Source organism: Cottoperca gobio, chromosome 10, assembly GCF_900634415.1.
Source record: "Cottoperca gobio chromosome 10, fCotGob3.1, whole genome shotgun sequence".
Lineage (NCBI taxonomy): Eukaryota > Metazoa > Chordata > Actinopteri > Perciformes > Bovichtidae > Cottoperca > Cottoperca gobio.
Genome location: NC_041364.1, coordinates 20,667,025 through 20,685,523, shown reverse-complemented (window position 1 = coordinate 20,685,523; position 18,499 = coordinate 20,667,025). Strand labels below are relative to the sequence as shown.

Sequence of the window (18,499 nt, the reverse complement as noted above, 5' to 3'; positions counted from 1 at the left end):
CTTATTTATTAGTCAGCTGGATCACTGCAGGGAGGTTCAAAATCGTTCAGTAGCGACCTCTAGTGGGCGTAGGAATTATTAAATCAAAAGAGCAAGTCAGGTGACGTACTGTAGCATGAAGACAAACTCTGGGCTTCAACCAGGGACCGCTGTTCGTGAAACCAGAAGTCGATATTTACTTGTTTTAAGTTACTCTTGTTAGGTTAACTTACGCAACAAACTTAACTTACGCAACATATGTAACATCCATTACGTTACGAAACAAACGCAACCTAAAGCTAACCAAGTAGTTTTGTTTCAATTCACAACGTTAAACGTGTTTAAACCTGCAACCACTTCACAATGTGTGGGAGCAGTCTGCTGAAGTTATAGCAGCTGAACTGGGTTTTGTACTAAACAAACAAACAAGGTATAACTCTGCTGAGCTTGACGTGCTGGTAGGCAGATGTTGTAACTTCCCGACACAGCCAGGGTAGTTGTTTCCCTGTTTCAGTCTTTCAGCTCCTTTGGCTGTAGTTTCATAGTTGACAGATAAAATGTATAAAGTATGACTTCTGGTGCATGTTTTAATTTCTCCTTCATTCTCTATTCCTTCTTTCCCGTATCTCCTACAGCAGATACTGTAAGTGTAAGCCATACAAAATTAATGTTTTAATACATTTGTCTTTCTGTGACCCAGAATTCAGCCAAGAGTTCCCACCAAGCACCCTCTCCCTGGAGGACCAATGGAAAGTGAGTATACACTCACACACATTCAGTATGTCCCCCCTTCATTCACAGAGATAATTGAGAATTTATAATTCAACAGAGCTCTGCTGCTAAATATCATGGCGCCTCCTGACAGCCACTTGCTCAAACAAACCCTTCAGGAAGCAAATAAAGGCATTGATTTGTTGTAGATGTGAGGAGGAGAAGACTGGAGGGGCTGCTGAGTGCCGGGATAGAAGGGGTGATGATAGATGGAGGAGCAGTGGATGTGAAGCTAATGAGTTTGGACAGCTCTGACGCTGCACAACAGCAGGACTGGAGGAGCTGTGTGTGTGTGTGTGTGTGTGTGTGTGTGTGTGTGTGTGTGTGTGTGTGTGTGTGCCTGTGCGTGTGTGTGTGTGTCAGGCACAAGTCGTTGGGTCAGCAATGGTCAAGGCCACATCACAGACTTTACATCACTGGCAGAGCCACACAGCCAGCTGTGGCAGGCAGAGGGAGCAGTGTGATCTGACAGGACTGACGTTACTGTACACTGGATCAGCCATGCCACACACACTCTCACATACAACACTTTTTATTGCTGTATGGCATGAAATGATCACTCTCTTTTTTGTACTTGCTATAGTTCTTTCCAAAACCAAAGACTGTCATTTAGTTTGACTCATCTCCACAGCATTACAGGGCTGTCGCGATAACCACAATATCGCAATACTGAGCTATTTACAAACCAACCACAGGGGAAGGCAAGCAGCAGCCACACACGCTATGTTCTCGTTTTTGTTTTATTTCTCAGCAGGCTTAGCACTTCTTGTTTGACACTTGAATGCGTGCGTAATGAATGTTAAATAAATTGTTATTTTTTCCCTCAGGCAAGTGCATTTTATTTAAGTCTTTGCTTAAAGAGTGCCACGTGTTTACACTACGCTACAAATGGCAGCAGGTAGACTAAAGCTGATATTGTGCACTGAGCGCTGCACGTTTTGCGTTTCTTTTCTGGTTGCCGAGACTTTAGTTTATGTAAACGCTGCACTAATCCGTCACTTTTTACCCAGCCGTCCAATCACAGTGGAGAAGGAGCGGGGCGAAGACCGACTGACGTTTCACCGAGATTCTGTATTACAGCAACCGGACAAAAAGTGTGCGCCTCGTTGCCCTGCTATGTTCTGCCTTTAACGATAAACAAGTATTTACTTTGTTTTAAAACGGTGTCATCTTTGTCATTTAAAAAGCAACAGTATACCATATACAATAAAGCATATTTATATAATACCAAGATCAGGATAAATTAAGTCATTTGCAAAAACAAAAAATGGCATCATTAATCACTGCAGGGGGAAAGCTTTCACTGTGACAACCCTATTATAAACATTAACATACTGTATCATCGGTAAATTAAGTTAAAGTTGCACTAATCAAAACACGTATGTTAAAGATCAGATGACTACATGCAGTCTGAAGGTGTCACGTCACCGGCTCTACAGCTCCTCTCAGCTTTACGTTTTACAGCCTTTAGGCACATTGTTTTGGTTTGGTTGGCAAATCTTTTACTTTCCATCTTGTTCTTCCTGAATCAGTCTCTTATCTCTTACCCATACCCACTTAATAATGCTGTTCTTGTTCTGTGCTGTCGACTGCAGTCAAGCACTTTTTCGCAGTCGTATCTTTAAAAATAGAAAACTAATAAAGACGGCATTAAGCAGACACATCCTTGACGCCAGTAAGTCTAATATGTAACAACTAAACTCTTGGCTGACAGACTTGAGTGCACACTTTCCTCTTTGTATGTTATCAAGTAACTCAAAAGCCCTTCCAGCATACAGAAGCTCCCTGTTTAATTCTCTTGGTGTTACTGGGACTCACTGCCTCTCTATATTTTCCAGGGTCAATGGGACTCCATCTCCCCTCTCACTCAGCCCCTCCCCAGCCAGCAGCGGAGGTGGAGGAGCGGGAGGAGGATCTGGAGGTGCCCCGGGCTCGTCGGGAAGTGTGGCTATTCCCCAACGGATTCACCACATGGCTGCCAGTCACGTTAACATCACCAACAACATCCTGCGCAGCTATGAACACTGGGAGACGGCTGACAGACTGGCCACTGACAGCCAAGGTAGGACCACAAATGACTTTACATGTTCTTAATAAACTGCTGATTCTTCAACTGGCCATTTGCTCAGTCACACACAGTAGTCAGATGAATCTTTAAGGCTAAAGAAATGTTTCATATCAACCTGTAAATAAAAAAACAAGTGACAAGCTGAAAGTTAAACATTTTTTAAAAGTCATGACAGACAGAACTGTTACTAATGAACACCAATACACAAATATATCTTTCTAAAGGCAAGAAAAATAGTTATTTATATTTCCTCTAATGTTTAGAAGTAGTAGTGAGACATGAAATAGTCCCTGCTTATCGAGCCCCACTAGTCTTATAAATAGTTGTTATATTAGACGTGTTTCTCGCAGTATTCTCTGACCTGATGCACCTTAAAAGCATCCTTGAATCCTTCCCTCACCTAAGCTAAGAGCAGATACTCAACCTTGATCCCACCGGTATGAGAAATGATGTCCCTTGACCTGTGTTACCAAAGAAAAGACACATTGTTTCAAGATGTGTAGGAGTGCAGTCTACAAGGTCACCAGGTGGGCCCGTGCAATAACTGCTGTTTGGTTGAGTTTTGCAGTGTCCCAGAACCCCCCTCCTCTTTACCTGCGCCCACTCAACACAGCCCACGCTTATACTTAATTTTGTCTACACCATCACCAGCTCACATCCTCAGCTCAGGACTGCCCATTATTCCAAAACAATACTCAGAGAAATGTCCCATCAGACTGAAAGCCCATTTGTTCGATAGCCATTATCCTGAAAACAAACGGCCATTGATCCTAAAATACACACTCTGCTGCAACAAACAGAAGCACATGGCTTATTAATATGCAGAATGACGTCATTGGACCTTCCCCATTTCAGAGAGATTGGTTAGGGCAGTTATTCTGCAGGGCCCCCCTTTTGTCGATAAGAATATTTTCGAGTCCCCCCTGGGAGCCCTGTCACAAACTTGTCCATGTTATGCTAGCAGGGCTAAAGCCTTGCCGCGCCCCCCCCTGTAATAGCTCTGTGCGCCCCCCACTTTGGGAACCACTGGGTTAAGTTAAGCCAATCAGAGGCAGAGTAGGGTGGGTCATAGCATTCATTCATAGTAGATGACATCATTCAAAAAAAGACATGAGCTTGTGTTTGTTGCAGGGTGAGTGTGTTTACGGAACACTTGAGGCTGTCAAATAGGCTTTCAGGCTAATGGGTCCAATTTCTTGGACTATTTACTCTCTGGAATAATGAGTCGTCCGAACAATGGCATGGCATCCATCAGCTATTAGCTATAACATCAACCAGCTCACAACATGTCAACATGCTAGCTAGAATTTTTGCATCACTGGCAGCGACCGACTAAGCATCAGATAAACAATCTTCAGCTACCACGTTAAGCTAACTAGCATGCTAACAAGATGTCAAGATTACTATCATGCTGCCTGAGCCAAACCATGTGTTAAGCTAACTAGCTTTTAGAAAGGAATAGTTAATTAGTCCATTTAATGTTGCCTGAGTCACCAAATTAAGCAAAATATTTAAAGTTAGGGGTCGATTTTCATTAATTAGATTACTGCTCGTGTTGTAAACCAAGTTCTGATTGTGTCTATGTTTGGATGAATGACTGACCTGACTTTGTCTCTTGATGCTGTAGTTATGTTTTTCATTTCAGCACAAGCAGCAGCACAGACAGTAACCCTCAGTAACTGTGTCTCTCCCTCGCCCTCCTGTAGAGTTCTTCCAGGAGCTGGACTCAGTGATGGAGGCGTTGAGTCAGCAGAGCAGCATGACTGAGCTGGTCCGATACATCAGGCAGGGGCTGCACTGGCTCCGCTTAGAGGCTCAACTGCTGTAAGGACTGGACCCCAGCCAAAATGTAAAAAATAAAAAATAAGAGAAAGAAATGGGCCTTGGAGCTAGAACTGGGATAACAAGTGAGATGAGACTCATGACGATGCTTCAGGTCCCACTGGGATCTTTCAAATGACCCGACACCACCTACAGTAATGTAACGGCGTACACTGGGTGGATTAATTGGGCTAAAATTCACCTGCAATTAGGACTGAACAGTAATTAAGTTTGGGGGATTTATACTGTGAATCACAGAATACAAATTAGCACATTAAACATTTGGCTGATGCTGCTTTTTGGAGAAACTGTATATCAGTGCAGGTAGCTTAAATTCCTAAAGGGACTATATATGTCTCTGAATAGAAACAAGAAGCAGAGAGGAAAGTTTAAAAAGTATTTTTACTAAGACATGATCACTTTCAAAAAGATATATGAGAGGCTGATGTGATTAAGGAGGCTGGAGGGAAGGAAGGAGCTCAACAGAGGCTCACCTTCTCCAGCAGTGGCCTGGAAACGTGTCTGTGATTGGGACTAGAGTTAAAGCCTCAGGCTGATATTGATCCAAGTGGAGTACCGGTCCAATCCATTAGTTAAGGACCACGCTGGGAAAGAAAAAGAGGCTCAGCTACATCCACAGGAGCTGAATTGATGGAGGCTGAAGTTAGTCTCTGCGTCTGCTTCAGTCAGAAGCTAGAAGCTGCCTGTTGTGTATTCTTACAGGAATTTAACAACACACAGAAATGAGGGATACAAAACTGCTTTATAAGAAGAAGTCAGTCAAATGTTTAAAAAACGTTAGAATCCTTAAGAATTTCATCACCTAAAACTAAGTGTTTGATACTATCTATGGCTGGCATTTATCCTGCTATAGCCATTGAATGTATTTACAATCGTCAGTTACCTTTCATATAGTAGTGTGCGTTGTCAGTGGCGGAGTCCGCCATTCCTGCGCCAGATTCGAGCGGCGTACACGTGCGCTGGGGATTCACAGGAAACATTTCACGCAATTTGGAAAACCAAAGATGGCTCACGCTTTAATGCAATGACATAACCCAGAAGAGCAGAGCAGCTCTTCACGGGCATTTTAAAGAGAAAGCATATTTGCGTCTGTACATGTTTAGCTGCAGCAATGACGAAGCTAGATACAGACACACAAGTTGCTCTTCTTCTGTTGTATTTCTGACAGACTAGCTGCTCAAAGATCGTTTCCTGCCCCAGTCAACAATAAATGTGTTTTTTGGAATGAAATTTTAGGACTAGCAATATTAAGAGATGCTTACGCTAGGTGTCGCTAAAGCGAACAGAAGTAAAGTCTTAAGGGTTATCATTTTAAATCTAAATTTGCTTCTTAATTCTGGATTCTGATTATTCACGTTTAGACCTCTAAATGGGGCCAGTTGCTCTTTGAAAGTTTTCTATACTATGCCAATATGAGTTTAAATGCTAATACCAAAATAATATATAGAGAAACATAAATACAGCAGTCATACAAGGATTCTGCCGTAAAAAAAAGTCTGAAATCAGAAATCAAAGAATAAGTAAACAAGATAATGAATTTGACATTTGATGCCAGCTATTCATACTTGACAGTTTTTGATACTCCTGTACAGTACTGTTGGCACATATTGGTCCAAAAAGGGTGTTGAGCTTCGATACCCTAATGTAGTGCATCTATCAGGAGCGCCTCACTCCGCCCAGCTGCCATGGAGTGACTCACGTGTGATCTGGATCAGTGGTTTGTTTAAGTAGAAGCTGTACAATCAAATCAAGATAACCCGAACACTAACTGAGCTAGACTGAGGATTGGTCAAGAGGCAGGACGGGGAGTTAACAGCTCAGCAGAACAAGCACTCAATTCACTCGTCCTACAAATGAGGACTTTCTTCCATCTTAAAAAGCATCTGTCTGGTTCTTCTCTTACTGGTTATGGGCTTTTGTGAAATTCCACTCAGTTCTATTTCCCATAGTAACCCACCCACTAAGGTGTCAAACACTTACGGGGGGGAAGAAACTACAAGATTCAGTGTGATTTGGCTCTAATTAAGCCGCCACCCACGTGCAGATCAAGTAAACAGGGTGAAAGTGTCATGTCGGCATTTCTCCCCTGATGTCGAAAAATCTGTGCAGCGCTTAATGAGATCAGATCCTCTGCTGGATATCTTGTAGTCGAGTCCCAACATTTGTCGTGTTGTGTTGTTAGTGCGTATATGTGTACAGCTGATTGTCTATTTAAATCCTTACCTGACGGGACGATACTGATGTGTGTACCATAATGTACAGACTGTTTGTTTTTGTTTTTTAGTGTCTTGTGAATGATTACTTGTGAATGAATGAGGAAGTGAAACAAGAAAATAGGGTATCTATATATATATATATATATTTGTGTGTGTGAGCGAGAGAGTGTGTATGACTGTGTGTGTCCATGCACAGGCTTTGGCTGCATTTACACAGCACCAAACATAGTCAGACTTTTAACCCTTTGTGGCTCATCGAAACAAGAGGAGAGTTTGTTTCCTTGTGGCTCCTCCTGTTTTCACATGTGATATAAAGACTTAGAGTCTGGATCTGTTTTCTACGCCTCTGTAAATGCAGCACATTGAGCATGAGTTTTTAAGTTTTGGATCATTTGACCATCGCTGAATGTGTATGGAAGACAATGCGGATGTGAAAATTAATTTTCACTTTGACAAAAAAAAAAAAAGAAACTCAAGTGCCTCTATTTGTGTCCAGTGGGAATTGCTCTATTTATTTAAGAACAAAGAATTAATCTAAATGATTTTCCATACCATATTGGTATAAATATGAGATTGTTTTTCGTAAAATCAAATGTTTCCACAAGCTTTTTACTGGCGTTTATAACGACACCAGGGTTTGGCTTTAAGACAAATGTGTGATTTAACGTGTCAAATTTGCATTCGTTGCTGGAGGTTTTTTTCTTGATGATTTGAGCAGGTATGGGTTTGTCTGAAACGCCTGAAAAATGTAAACCATCGCATGCAATAAATAATAGCTTCAGACCAAGAACTACTTGTGTCCATTTTGAAAAAGGAAAAAAAAAACAGTCAATGTATTTCTTGTTGCAGTCATTTACAGTGTGAATGTTCTACATCACCTGCAAATACAGAGTCGCTTTAAATGCACAACGCAAAAGCTAACAGTCTGATGGAGGTAATAACGTTCAAGAACATCAAGTCACTTCACAGGAAAGGTTCCACATTTTAGGAAATACGCTGCATTCAGAGAGTTAGATGAGAAGATTGATACCACTCGCTGAGTATGAAGCTAGCAGCAGCTGCTTAGCTTAGCATAAAGAATGGAACCAAGGGAAACGGCCAGCTTGGTTTTGTCCAATGGTAACAAGATCTATCTACAGTTCTAGCACCTCTAAATCTCACTGACACATCGTATCCAGTTTGTTTTAGGGCTGGATAAAATAAGAAATCATTGGCTTAATTAGAATGTTTATATGTTTACAAGTTATTTTAAAACAATGTCCGGGCGTCAGTGTTAGAGAATCTCAGCGCTGATACGTACATTTCTTGTCCGAGTGGGAATGTTGACATAGAAGTCTCGTTATTCACGTCGCCTCAGTCTTCTGCTCAGCTAAGCTAACTAGCTTCTGACTCCAGCTCCATATTTAGCACACAGACATAAGAGGCGTAACTCTCAGCGAGGAAGTGAATGAGCGTATTTCCCAAAATGCAAAACTATTCCTTTAAAATGGACTCGTGGTTCTTCATCTGTAAGCCTGAAACTCCTCTCCCTGTTGTTTAACAAAAATGCCTTTTTCTAAAATGATTTGAGGTCATGAAGCCAAATTAGCAGAGTCCCAATGAGCCAATGAACTTCTACAACAGCCAACCAACAAAACCCACTAACTGTCAGACCTCCGTCCTTACAAGGCAAGAGTTGATCCACAGTGTTGCTCAGTCCAATTCAATGATGTTTGATGTTGTTTTGTTTTATGGTGAAACAGTGATGTTGCTATATGGTTATTGTTCATTTCACACAATGGTCCTTATTTTGATTATATGCAGCGGTACAATATACTTATACAATAATATGCTGTAAAATGTCAAAAACATTGCATTGGTGACATCATGGGAAACATCGGTTTCATCTCACTATGCTACATGTCACATGATGGTAAATGTTGAACTCATGCAACAGTTCTGTTGACTATATGCAATGTCAGTATGTCGGTATATTCGGAGACATTTCGGGACAGACTGCCTCAGCATGGCCTTTTATTCTGCTGACATCTTATTAAATATCTCATTAGCTCCTGTTACATTATCAGTTGTCAACTTGTTTATCAGAAGCAGCAGTGACAGAATCAACGTCGCTGTTGGTGTGATTACAATAGAGCGCTAAACAGACTGATTTATATTTTGACACCAGATGGGTACAAGCCGATAATACGTTGATAATCTCTCCAGTAGTGATGAGTGTCTCTAATATGTGTTTGCATTTCAGAAAATCACAGATACACTTTGATTGCTTAGGAAAGTGCCAAAACTGCCTCATACAGTAAATGAGCAGTATTTATTTATAAGGATAATAAAGTTGTTTTTCCTGTGATCTACCATAGAGATGCTTTTTTTCTTTGTTTGGTTTTTCCATGTGCTTGTCCTGAGTTGTACTGTCAGAGTCATGCGAGTATTTAAGAGAGATTATTCTCTATTTATCCCAAAAATAATCATTTGTTGGGGTCACTGGAGGGAGACACTAATACACTGGCAGTAGCACACGGGTCAGTTCTAGAACATATCTGCTTACATGTTACATCATCTTTTCTAAATGATGCTTAATTACTAAGAATAGACCTTTTTTTGTTTTTAATTACTCCTGCTGTGGTAGATTTCAAATCTTCGGCAGTAATAAAACACAGCACTTTGGCAAATCATTTTGTAATAAGTCATTTTGGGAAATACGCTTATGTGCTTTCTATTTCGAGAGTTGGACAAGGTGATTGATGCCACTCCCATGTCAGTGTGTTATGTATGGACCAAGAAACTAGAAGGCGATTAGCCTAGCTTAGCATAAAGACGAGACGGGGAACGGCCTCTCGCTAAAGTTCAAATATCTGCATAGTAATTCTAAAGCCCCCTAATCAACCCCTTGTATCCCGTTTGTTTAATCCATTCACTAAACAAACTGAACATATTTATTATTTTATCCCAAACCAAGTAGTTTAGTTTGAAGTCACAGCGTTAAGCACTTTGTTCAGAACTGTGACCGTGCGTCCGTATGTGTTTACGCTGACTACCTAACTTACGCCTTTCACTTCATTTACTTAACAAACATACTATTTTAAGCCAAACCATGATCTTTTCCTAAACCTAACAAGTAGATTTGTTGTTGTTGAACATTGAATTCACAACGTTAAGCACATGTTTAAAACTGTGACCGTATGAGACAGACTGAATGAGAATGGGACATTAAATGACAAGAAAAAGTATAAATTGCGTCGACATGTGGCACGCTATTCATACGCCTTCCCATGAGTCTCGTTATTTAGCCTTGAGACGTACAGACCAAGGTATTGAATTTCTCTTGTTCTCGTAAAGAAAACGAATAAGCTCCATTTCTTTACCAGGCACTTTGTATTGTAGTTGCTATAAAGCTTGTATCAGGATAATGTAGTAGGACTTCTGTATGTAGTGGCCTTACAGAAGACAAACGTACAAATCATCAAATTAAACTCATCAGTAAGTTAGTCAAAGAGCTTAACTTCAACTAACAGTTAGACAGCCTTTGGATGTTACAGTAAACAGGAAAACATTATAGCAGTATCCTTTTAACCAGCCGACCAGTGATATTCCCTTTGAAGCCAAGGTTGCTTTGATGCCCCATGTGCAGTTAACTTTAATAGCTATTATTGTATCCTCGGACTCAAAAGTGTGAAATCATGCAGGGATTCAAAATGGCCCAGATAAAAACAACCCATAAATCAGGAAGTTACAAAACGAGCTGTGTTGACGTTGAGCACGTCCTTCTGTTTCCATGTAGAATAGGCCCAGCTCAGCTTACTCTTATGTAGCTGTTTTTAAACGAAGCACTTCCCCACCATCAGTGGTCATTAGGGCCTGATTTTATCAAAACAAGCCTTAATCACAATCCTCGACTGTAAATCTGCTGATTTGAACCTAAATCAGCAGATTCACAGTCGACACGATCCTCGTGATAATCTACTTTATTTATTTCAAGTATACAACAGAATCAAAATTAATGTGGCATTTATTGATGTGAAAATGCTACATGGCAAGTGTTGGGCATCCCAATGTGTTAAAATGAGCGTGTTTTAAGACAGACTTTGGTGGTTTTAAGACGGGCAGCAACACGGTGCCTCAGAAAAGTCGTAGGCTAAACGCAACGTTGTAAAGATTTCTACAAAACAACACCTGAGAACACGTCTGTCTAACATGGATCGCATTGTGTTTTTAAATGTGTTGCACAACTTCAGCCGTTTCTTTCTGTTTCTATCAGTGCTATCTTTTGGCCTTTTATATGGTTCTTTTTATAATGAAGTTGTTTGTGATGATCAGAAATTGTGATGCAGTTCCATTGTTTTTAAATATTTAATGTCTCTAAGATATGGATTAAAATCTGTTTGAACCAGTGGCCCTGCTGCCCTCATGGTCTTATTTGTGTTAATGTAAGTTATCAACTGAAGAAGATTCATGGCGTTATCTATTATCATCTAAAAAAATATACCCTATTCACCTGTAGTGTCTCTTAACACTGGGCTGTATGCGGCTTTGAGAAAGATTTGCACTCATAATGAGGTTTTTTAGGCACGTAGTGTACAAGACAACATAAAACCTTGCTTTCATTTTGCATTATGAAGTTTCTAATATGAAGTTCATAATATGCACTCTTACAATAAGTTTTGTTAATGAATATAATCTCTCTGATTTTGCACTCAACAAGAATCTTTTATAAATACGCCTTTGAGTGGCCTTGATGTATTACATTATAAGAGCCAAGCTAGTCTTCTTATTAGCACTAATGGACTCTTATTTCTACATCATAGCAACTATTAGCCTACTTCACCATGCATGATTAATTCATTGAATATAGCCGCACATTAGAATTCAAGAGGGAAGAAGAAGAAGGCCGTGTGTCTTGAGAGGCGGGGGGGGGGGGGGGGAGAGCTCGATGGACTTCAGAGTGTGCGAGAGAAATGAGAAGAATAAAGACAAAGACAAGGGGGTCTTGTGTTAAAAGCCAAATTAAAGTGTGAATTTTCTGGGTGACATAAATTCCGTCTAATTAAGTATTTCCCTAAATGAGTAAGGAGGTGGAAAGCCTATTTGCACATCCTGAGACATTAGCTGAGTGTGTGTGTGTGTGTGTGTGTGTGTGTGTGTGTGTGTGTGTAGAGCCAACACACTGACAGCTTAGATTTATAGCTTTAATTGCTATAGGTAACCATGCAGTCAAATAAGCTCTCGGAGATATGGTTAAGCATCACACACACACGAAAAACATACACACACAAAATATATGCACACACACACACACACACACACATATATTGCAGCAATAAGTATCCATTAACCCCAATGGGTAATGTGACCCGCAGTTAAAGCCATGAATACAAACTATAGATGAAGATCCTTCAACATCACGATTGAAGCTGCTAAACAGCTCAGATAGAAACACTGGATTTATTCTTTAAAACTAAATGTTTACACAGCTGGATAGAAACAGCTAATGTAGCATGAGCACTGGAAGCTCATGCACACTGCTGTTATTGACTTTTACATGAGAACTGGCGCTGCCATCAAGACGGCCCATGTGCGAGTTCTCATGTGTGAGCAGCCGCATTACGCTGGCAGAGTTTTACAGTTGTAAGAAGCTCATTATCCATCCCCATGTTATATTCTTACACACTATCTGAATATAAAACTGCTATGGGCCTTTAAATGAAAGCATCTTACTGAAGAGCAGAGTTCACTTTATATGGATATGTATTTAAATCAAATGCAGACTTTTATTTTTAAAGAGTCAACTCAGGAACAGAAATGACAAGAATAATGAGGAGAGTTTGAAATAAATATTGCTACTGTTTGGGATGATTCTACATGTGAACGGGCAAGCCGTGCACTGAACTTACATTTTCTCTTTGTAAAAACTACAAAGAAGCAATATTCATCAAATATCCCCGCCCAGAGGATTACAGTTTACACAATACATGCAGGTGAAGGACGGGTAAGATATAAAAACATCTGATAATTGTATGAATTATTCAAACAAAAGGGGAAAAAACATAGATAATAAAATAAAAAGAGAGAAGGGAGGATGCTCACTACTGTAATGGGACATTCATTGGTTCCACTCTACTATGTCTAAACAGTTGAAGACAAAAAGGCCTCCATAACCTAGTTAAGGTCTGAGAGACCCTTTAAGTGTGTATTAAACTTTTTTCTAGTTTAAGAAGTACATAACATTTTTGACCCAATGAGAAAAGGACGGAGGAGCACGTCGTTTCCATTTTAAGAGGATAAGACGTCTCAGGGTGGTAAAAGCTAAAACCACATAGGCTTTGTTTGGTAACACTCGGGATTCCATTGAGATGAAACCAAAGAGTGCACAGACCGGGTCAGGATCATGTTGAGCTACAAACATCTCACTAAAAGCTTTACAAATACTTATCCAGAAGGTGGAGAGGTTCGGCCTCTATGTTTGGATAAACTGTAGCGTAAACTCTGTGCATCACTTTCAGGTGGATTGAGACATGTTTAGTGGACGAAGGTGACGTGCGTATCAAGTCTAAGACAGAGTCCCATTGGTCATCTGTTAAAACTACTCCCAGATCAGAGTCCCGGGCTGTTTTTACGTGTTCAATGGAGTGTGGACTGATGTTGGTAATGAGCTCATAAATCTGGGATGTCAATCCTATACGGTCTCAATTCAATTCAAGGATATGGTTGATGTGCAATTTTATCTGGAAATTAATCGAATGCGTTTTGTTCAAAGCTCTTAATCTGCAAATAACGGAATGAATGATTCTTAGGTAAGTCATAGTTTTGAGATAATTGAGAGAAAGATGCAATTGTTTCTTCTATGTTTCGATTATGGATTGATCTGATCCCTTTGTTAGACCACAGAGTAAATGCAGGAATGAGCTTGTCATTTGACTGAATGGGGGAGAGGGTGGAATGTCTAACATGAGCCCATATGCTTATTGAGTGAATAAATATTATATCTGAACTTAAATTATTGCAAAGAAGTGGCAAAGCTGCACAAACCACTGAGTCCGGGTGGTGTGGTTTGATGATTGATCCCGGTCTGCATTTCAGGCAATTGGTTCGTCTTTGAACCAATGAATTCACTTCTGGATGTGATATTAGGATTTCTTTTGACATTTTATGGTATACTATGATTTTTAAAACAAAATATTTTTAAGACATAAAAGACTGACACATGTTTATAATTCTTTAGTGGCTGTACAATACTATGACATTTTCAATGACATTATATTATGATTTCTTTATGGCATCTATACTATGACATGTTCTTGAATGCCTAGTAACAATTTTGTATGACACTTTAGTGGCATACAATACCATTGAGCGCCGCTACGTTGGAGTTTACCCCGGTGGACGAGAGGGTCGCCTCCCTACGCCTTCGGGTTATGGGGGGGAAAACTCTGACTGTTGTTTGTGCCTATGTCCCAAACCGCAGTTCTGAGTATTCGGCCTTCTTGGAGACCCTGAATGGAGCCCTGCAGGGGGCTCCAGTAGGGGACTCCGTAGTCTTGCTGGGAGACTTCAACGCACACGTGGGAAACGATGGAGACACCTGGAGAGGCGTGATTGGGAGGAAGGGCCTCCCTGATCTAAACCCGAACGGTCGTTTGTTGTTGGACTTCTGTGGTAGTCATGGAATGGCCATAACAAACACCATGTTCAAACATAAGGATGCTCATAAGTGCATGTGGTACCAGAGCACCCTAGGCCAAAGGTCAATGATCGATTTTGTAATCGTATCATCTGATCTGAGGCCTGCATGTTTTGGACACTCGGGTGAAGAGAGGGGCGGAGCTGTCGACTGATCACCATCTGGTGGTGAGTTGGATCAAGGGGTGGAGGAAGACTCTGGACAGACCTGGTAAACCCAAACGGGTAGTGCGGGTGAACTGGGAACGTCTGGAGGAAGCCCCTGTCCTCGGGATCTTTAACTCACACATCCGGCGGAGCTTTTCAGACATCCCTGTCGAGGTTGGGGGCATTGAACCTGAGTGGGCGATGTTCAAAACCTCTATTGCTGAAGCTGCGGTGATGAGCTGTGGTCTCAAGGTCTTAGGTGCCTCAAGGGGCGGTAACCCTCGAACACCGTGGTAGGACCCCGGTGGTCAGGGAAGCCGTCCGACTGAAGAAGGAGTCCTTCCGGGTTATGTTATCCGGGAGGACTCCGGAAACAGTTGCAGGGTATCGAAGGACTAGAAGGGCGGCAGCTTCTGCCGTGTCAGAGGCAAAGCAGCGGGTGTGGGAGAAGTTCGGAGAAGCTATGGAGAAGGACTTTCAGGTCGGCACCAAGGTGCTTCTGGAAAACCATCCGGCACCTCAGGAGGGGGAAGCGAGGAACCATCCAAGCTGTGTACAGCAAGGGTGGGACCCTGCTGACTTCAACTGAGAAGGTTATCGGCCGGCTGGAAGGAGCACTTTGAGGAACTCCTGAATCCGACTAACACGCCCTCTATGGTTGAGGCAGAGCTGGAAGCTGATGGGGGATCATCGTCAATTTCCCTGATGGAAGTCACTGAGGTAGTCAAACAACTCCACAGTGGCAAAGCCGCAGGGGTTGATGAGATCCGTCCAGAAATGCTGAAGGCTTTGGGTGTTGAGGGGCTGTCTTGGTTGACACGCCTCGTCAACATTGCGTGGAAGTCTGGGACAGTGCCTAGGGGTTGGCAGACCGGGGTGGTGGTTCCCCTATTTAAAAAGGGGGACCAGAGAGTGTGTGCCAACTACAGGGGTATCACACTTCTCAGCATCTAGTAAGGATGCCACCTGGGCGCCTCCCTAGGGAGGTGTTCCAGGCAGGTCCAGCTGGGAGGAGACCCCGGGGAAGACCCAGGACTCGGTGGCCTGGGAACGCCTCAGGATGCCCCAGTCGGAGCTGGAGGATGTGGCCCGGAGAAGGGAAGATTGGGGTTCCTTACTGGAGCTGCTGCCCCCGCGACCCGATCCCGGATAAGCGGTAGGCGCTTATACCATTACTTTTTTATAATTATATTTTCTGTGAGATTTTCCATAATATATTATGACTTTTTTTACATACTTATACTGTAAGGTTTTGATGGTGGTGAACTATATACACTATACTATATATTTAAAACGTAACTTTTGCACATATTTTCATATACAAAAATACAAATGAATATTGCCATAAATACAATGAATAATAAGATGAGGAAAAAAACAAACAAAAGCCAATTTAACAAAAAAATTATGTATTTTAAAATGTTTAGTGGCATAACTAGACTTTTTAATTACATTTTAGTGGCATAATATGCTATGATATATTCTTTATATATATATATATTTAGACATTTTTATGGCATCCATTATCTTGACTTTTTTTCTGACATACTATACTTTATACATACATACTACTTTTTAATGCCTTTTTTATGACATAATATATTATTAATCGTTTGTTATACTGTACTATGACTTTTTAATGACATACTATATGACTTTAATAACATACTATAATATGATTTCATGACTTTTATGGCATAATATAATATGATAATTTTATGGTATTTTCTCATAAAATATTTAAAAATCATAAAAAGATTAGATTTTATGAAATACAAAACTGACTTTTATAATCTTGTTATGACATACTATGATTTTGTATAATAATTTATTGTAATGACTTTTCTGTTGTTATTCTCCAAACAGTAGCCTGTAATTGACATTTCACTAATAATACATTTCACTCCATTGTTAACACCACAGGTTTCCCTCACCAGTGACCACCAAAGAGTTCATCACAGTCATTCAACTTCATTAAAAGTAACCCAGTCAGAAAATTAATTCCCTCCGTCTCACTGTGCGGAGAGGCAATTTTAATTGAGTGCTCCTCATTCTATGTTTAAAAGTCCATCATCCATTAGCTAATCCCGCTTATCCTTTAGAATGTAGAGCCAAACCCAGCTGCCATTGGGCAGGATGCGGGGTACACCATGGACTGAGTATGTCACAGGGCTGACACATATAGAGACAGACAGCCATTTACACTTACATTCACACCTACAGGCAATTTAGAGGCACCAATAGAGCTAACCTGCATGTCTTTGGACTGTGGTAGAAAAAAGCCACAGGGACAGAGAGAACATGCAAACTCTACAAAGACCAAGGCCCAGAAGGTTCAAACCCAGAAGAAACAATCATGCCAACCACTGCAAAAGTGATTTTATCCTAACAGGGGGCTTCCTGTTCATCTCTGCAGTTCACAGCTCCAGAGGCGCTAACGAGGGAAGAGCTCGTCACCTCTAATTGAATGACTCCTGATTAAACTGGTTTCACATTGGCAGCCAACATATCACATCTTGTCTGACTTCTAATTGGCTGCTTCCTCGATGCTCCACGTGCTCTGGAGTGACAGTACAGATGTCTACATTGTGAATCAGAAAAGACAGTGGAGCAGAGAAGCACAAAACACTGGTTTACTGCAGAGGACTGAATGACTAAATACCCTGCTAATAAAGATGACATCTTGCATTTTGGTGTATTTTCACGACATGTTTTTACTCTCAGGGGTCAAAACAAATGTCAGACAAGTGTTGCATGAAACACAGTAAGTTAGTTTAAAGTGTCTGCATTCTGTCTAATGGCCAGCAGGGGGCGACTCCACTGGTTGTAAAAAGATCCGATTGTATAGAAGTCTATGACAAAATTACCCTTATTCTCAATTGATTTATTATCTTAGCAAACATTTTCTTCATACGTTTATGGTCTAAATCGCTAGCGTCAAGTCTTCTTCAATACAGCATGATGTCAATTTAGTAAATGATGATAAATAATCTATGAAGCAGGTTATGCTTATGGCTGTGGCTTCCTAGTGATTGACAAGTTGCTACCACAGCATCACTACCACAGTGTTCAGCTGTACTTAAAGACACTAATGATTCGGCTGTTTATTTTTTCCATACAATTTTGTCTAGCATCCCAATTAATATCACAGTTAGAGTGAATTGTGGATGCACTTCGCTAACCAAGCTAGCGTTAGCTGGTGAGTTATTGTTTGCTATGTTAGGTACCTGCCCCGCCTCTCTTCAGCTCCACCCTCTCGTCCAAATATGGACACTTCTGGATCCAAAAAAACAATATGGCGATGGCTAAAATACCAAACTCAAGGTTTCCAAACCGTAGTCCACAAATCAATGGGTGCACACCGACACAGGTGTTTTTACTAAATAAGGCTGATAAACCACTAATGTGATGGGACTTGTGTGCGGTCACCAAACTCCATACATAACGATGATAATTCAAACTCCACCCATTAGCTGTATTCAGCGAAAAAGGTCTACTGAACCCACTGTACACTACCTACTAAGCAACAAACAGCACAACACGGTGGAACCAGCTGGTAAACATAATGGAGCATAAGCAGCTACACTAAACTTACTAACAGCTACGGCATACTATAACTTTACAACAATGTAAAACTGGCCAAATAAAATACTGTAAGCAGCTTAATATCCTCAAAAGGAGGAGACAGCCGAGTCTACAAAATTAATTTGGCCCTTGAAGATTTCTGTTGAAAAACAGCTCCTCTGAGAAATACTCTGAAACCACTTATTCAAGTCCTTGGGAGGCAGAGTATACTACAGTT

The 18,499-nt window shown here is 41.0% G+C and overlaps 1 protein-coding gene across 1 annotated transcript in view; it reads left to right on the top strand.

The window, feature by feature from the left end:
• Nucleotides 1–11,266, top strand: part of aff2 (AF4/FMR2 family, member 2) — a 164,571-nt gene extending 153,305 nt beyond the window's left edge. Inside the window, 3 exon segments of the mRNA XM_029441534.1 lie at nt 680–732; nt 2,589–2,812; nt 4,525–11,266. Coding sequence (XP_029297394.1) covers nt 680–732; nt 2,589–2,812; nt 4,525–4,646 — 399 coding nt within the window. The 3' untranslated portion in view covers nt 4,647–11,266.
• Nucleotides 11,267–18,499: the final 7,233 nt, after the last annotated feature.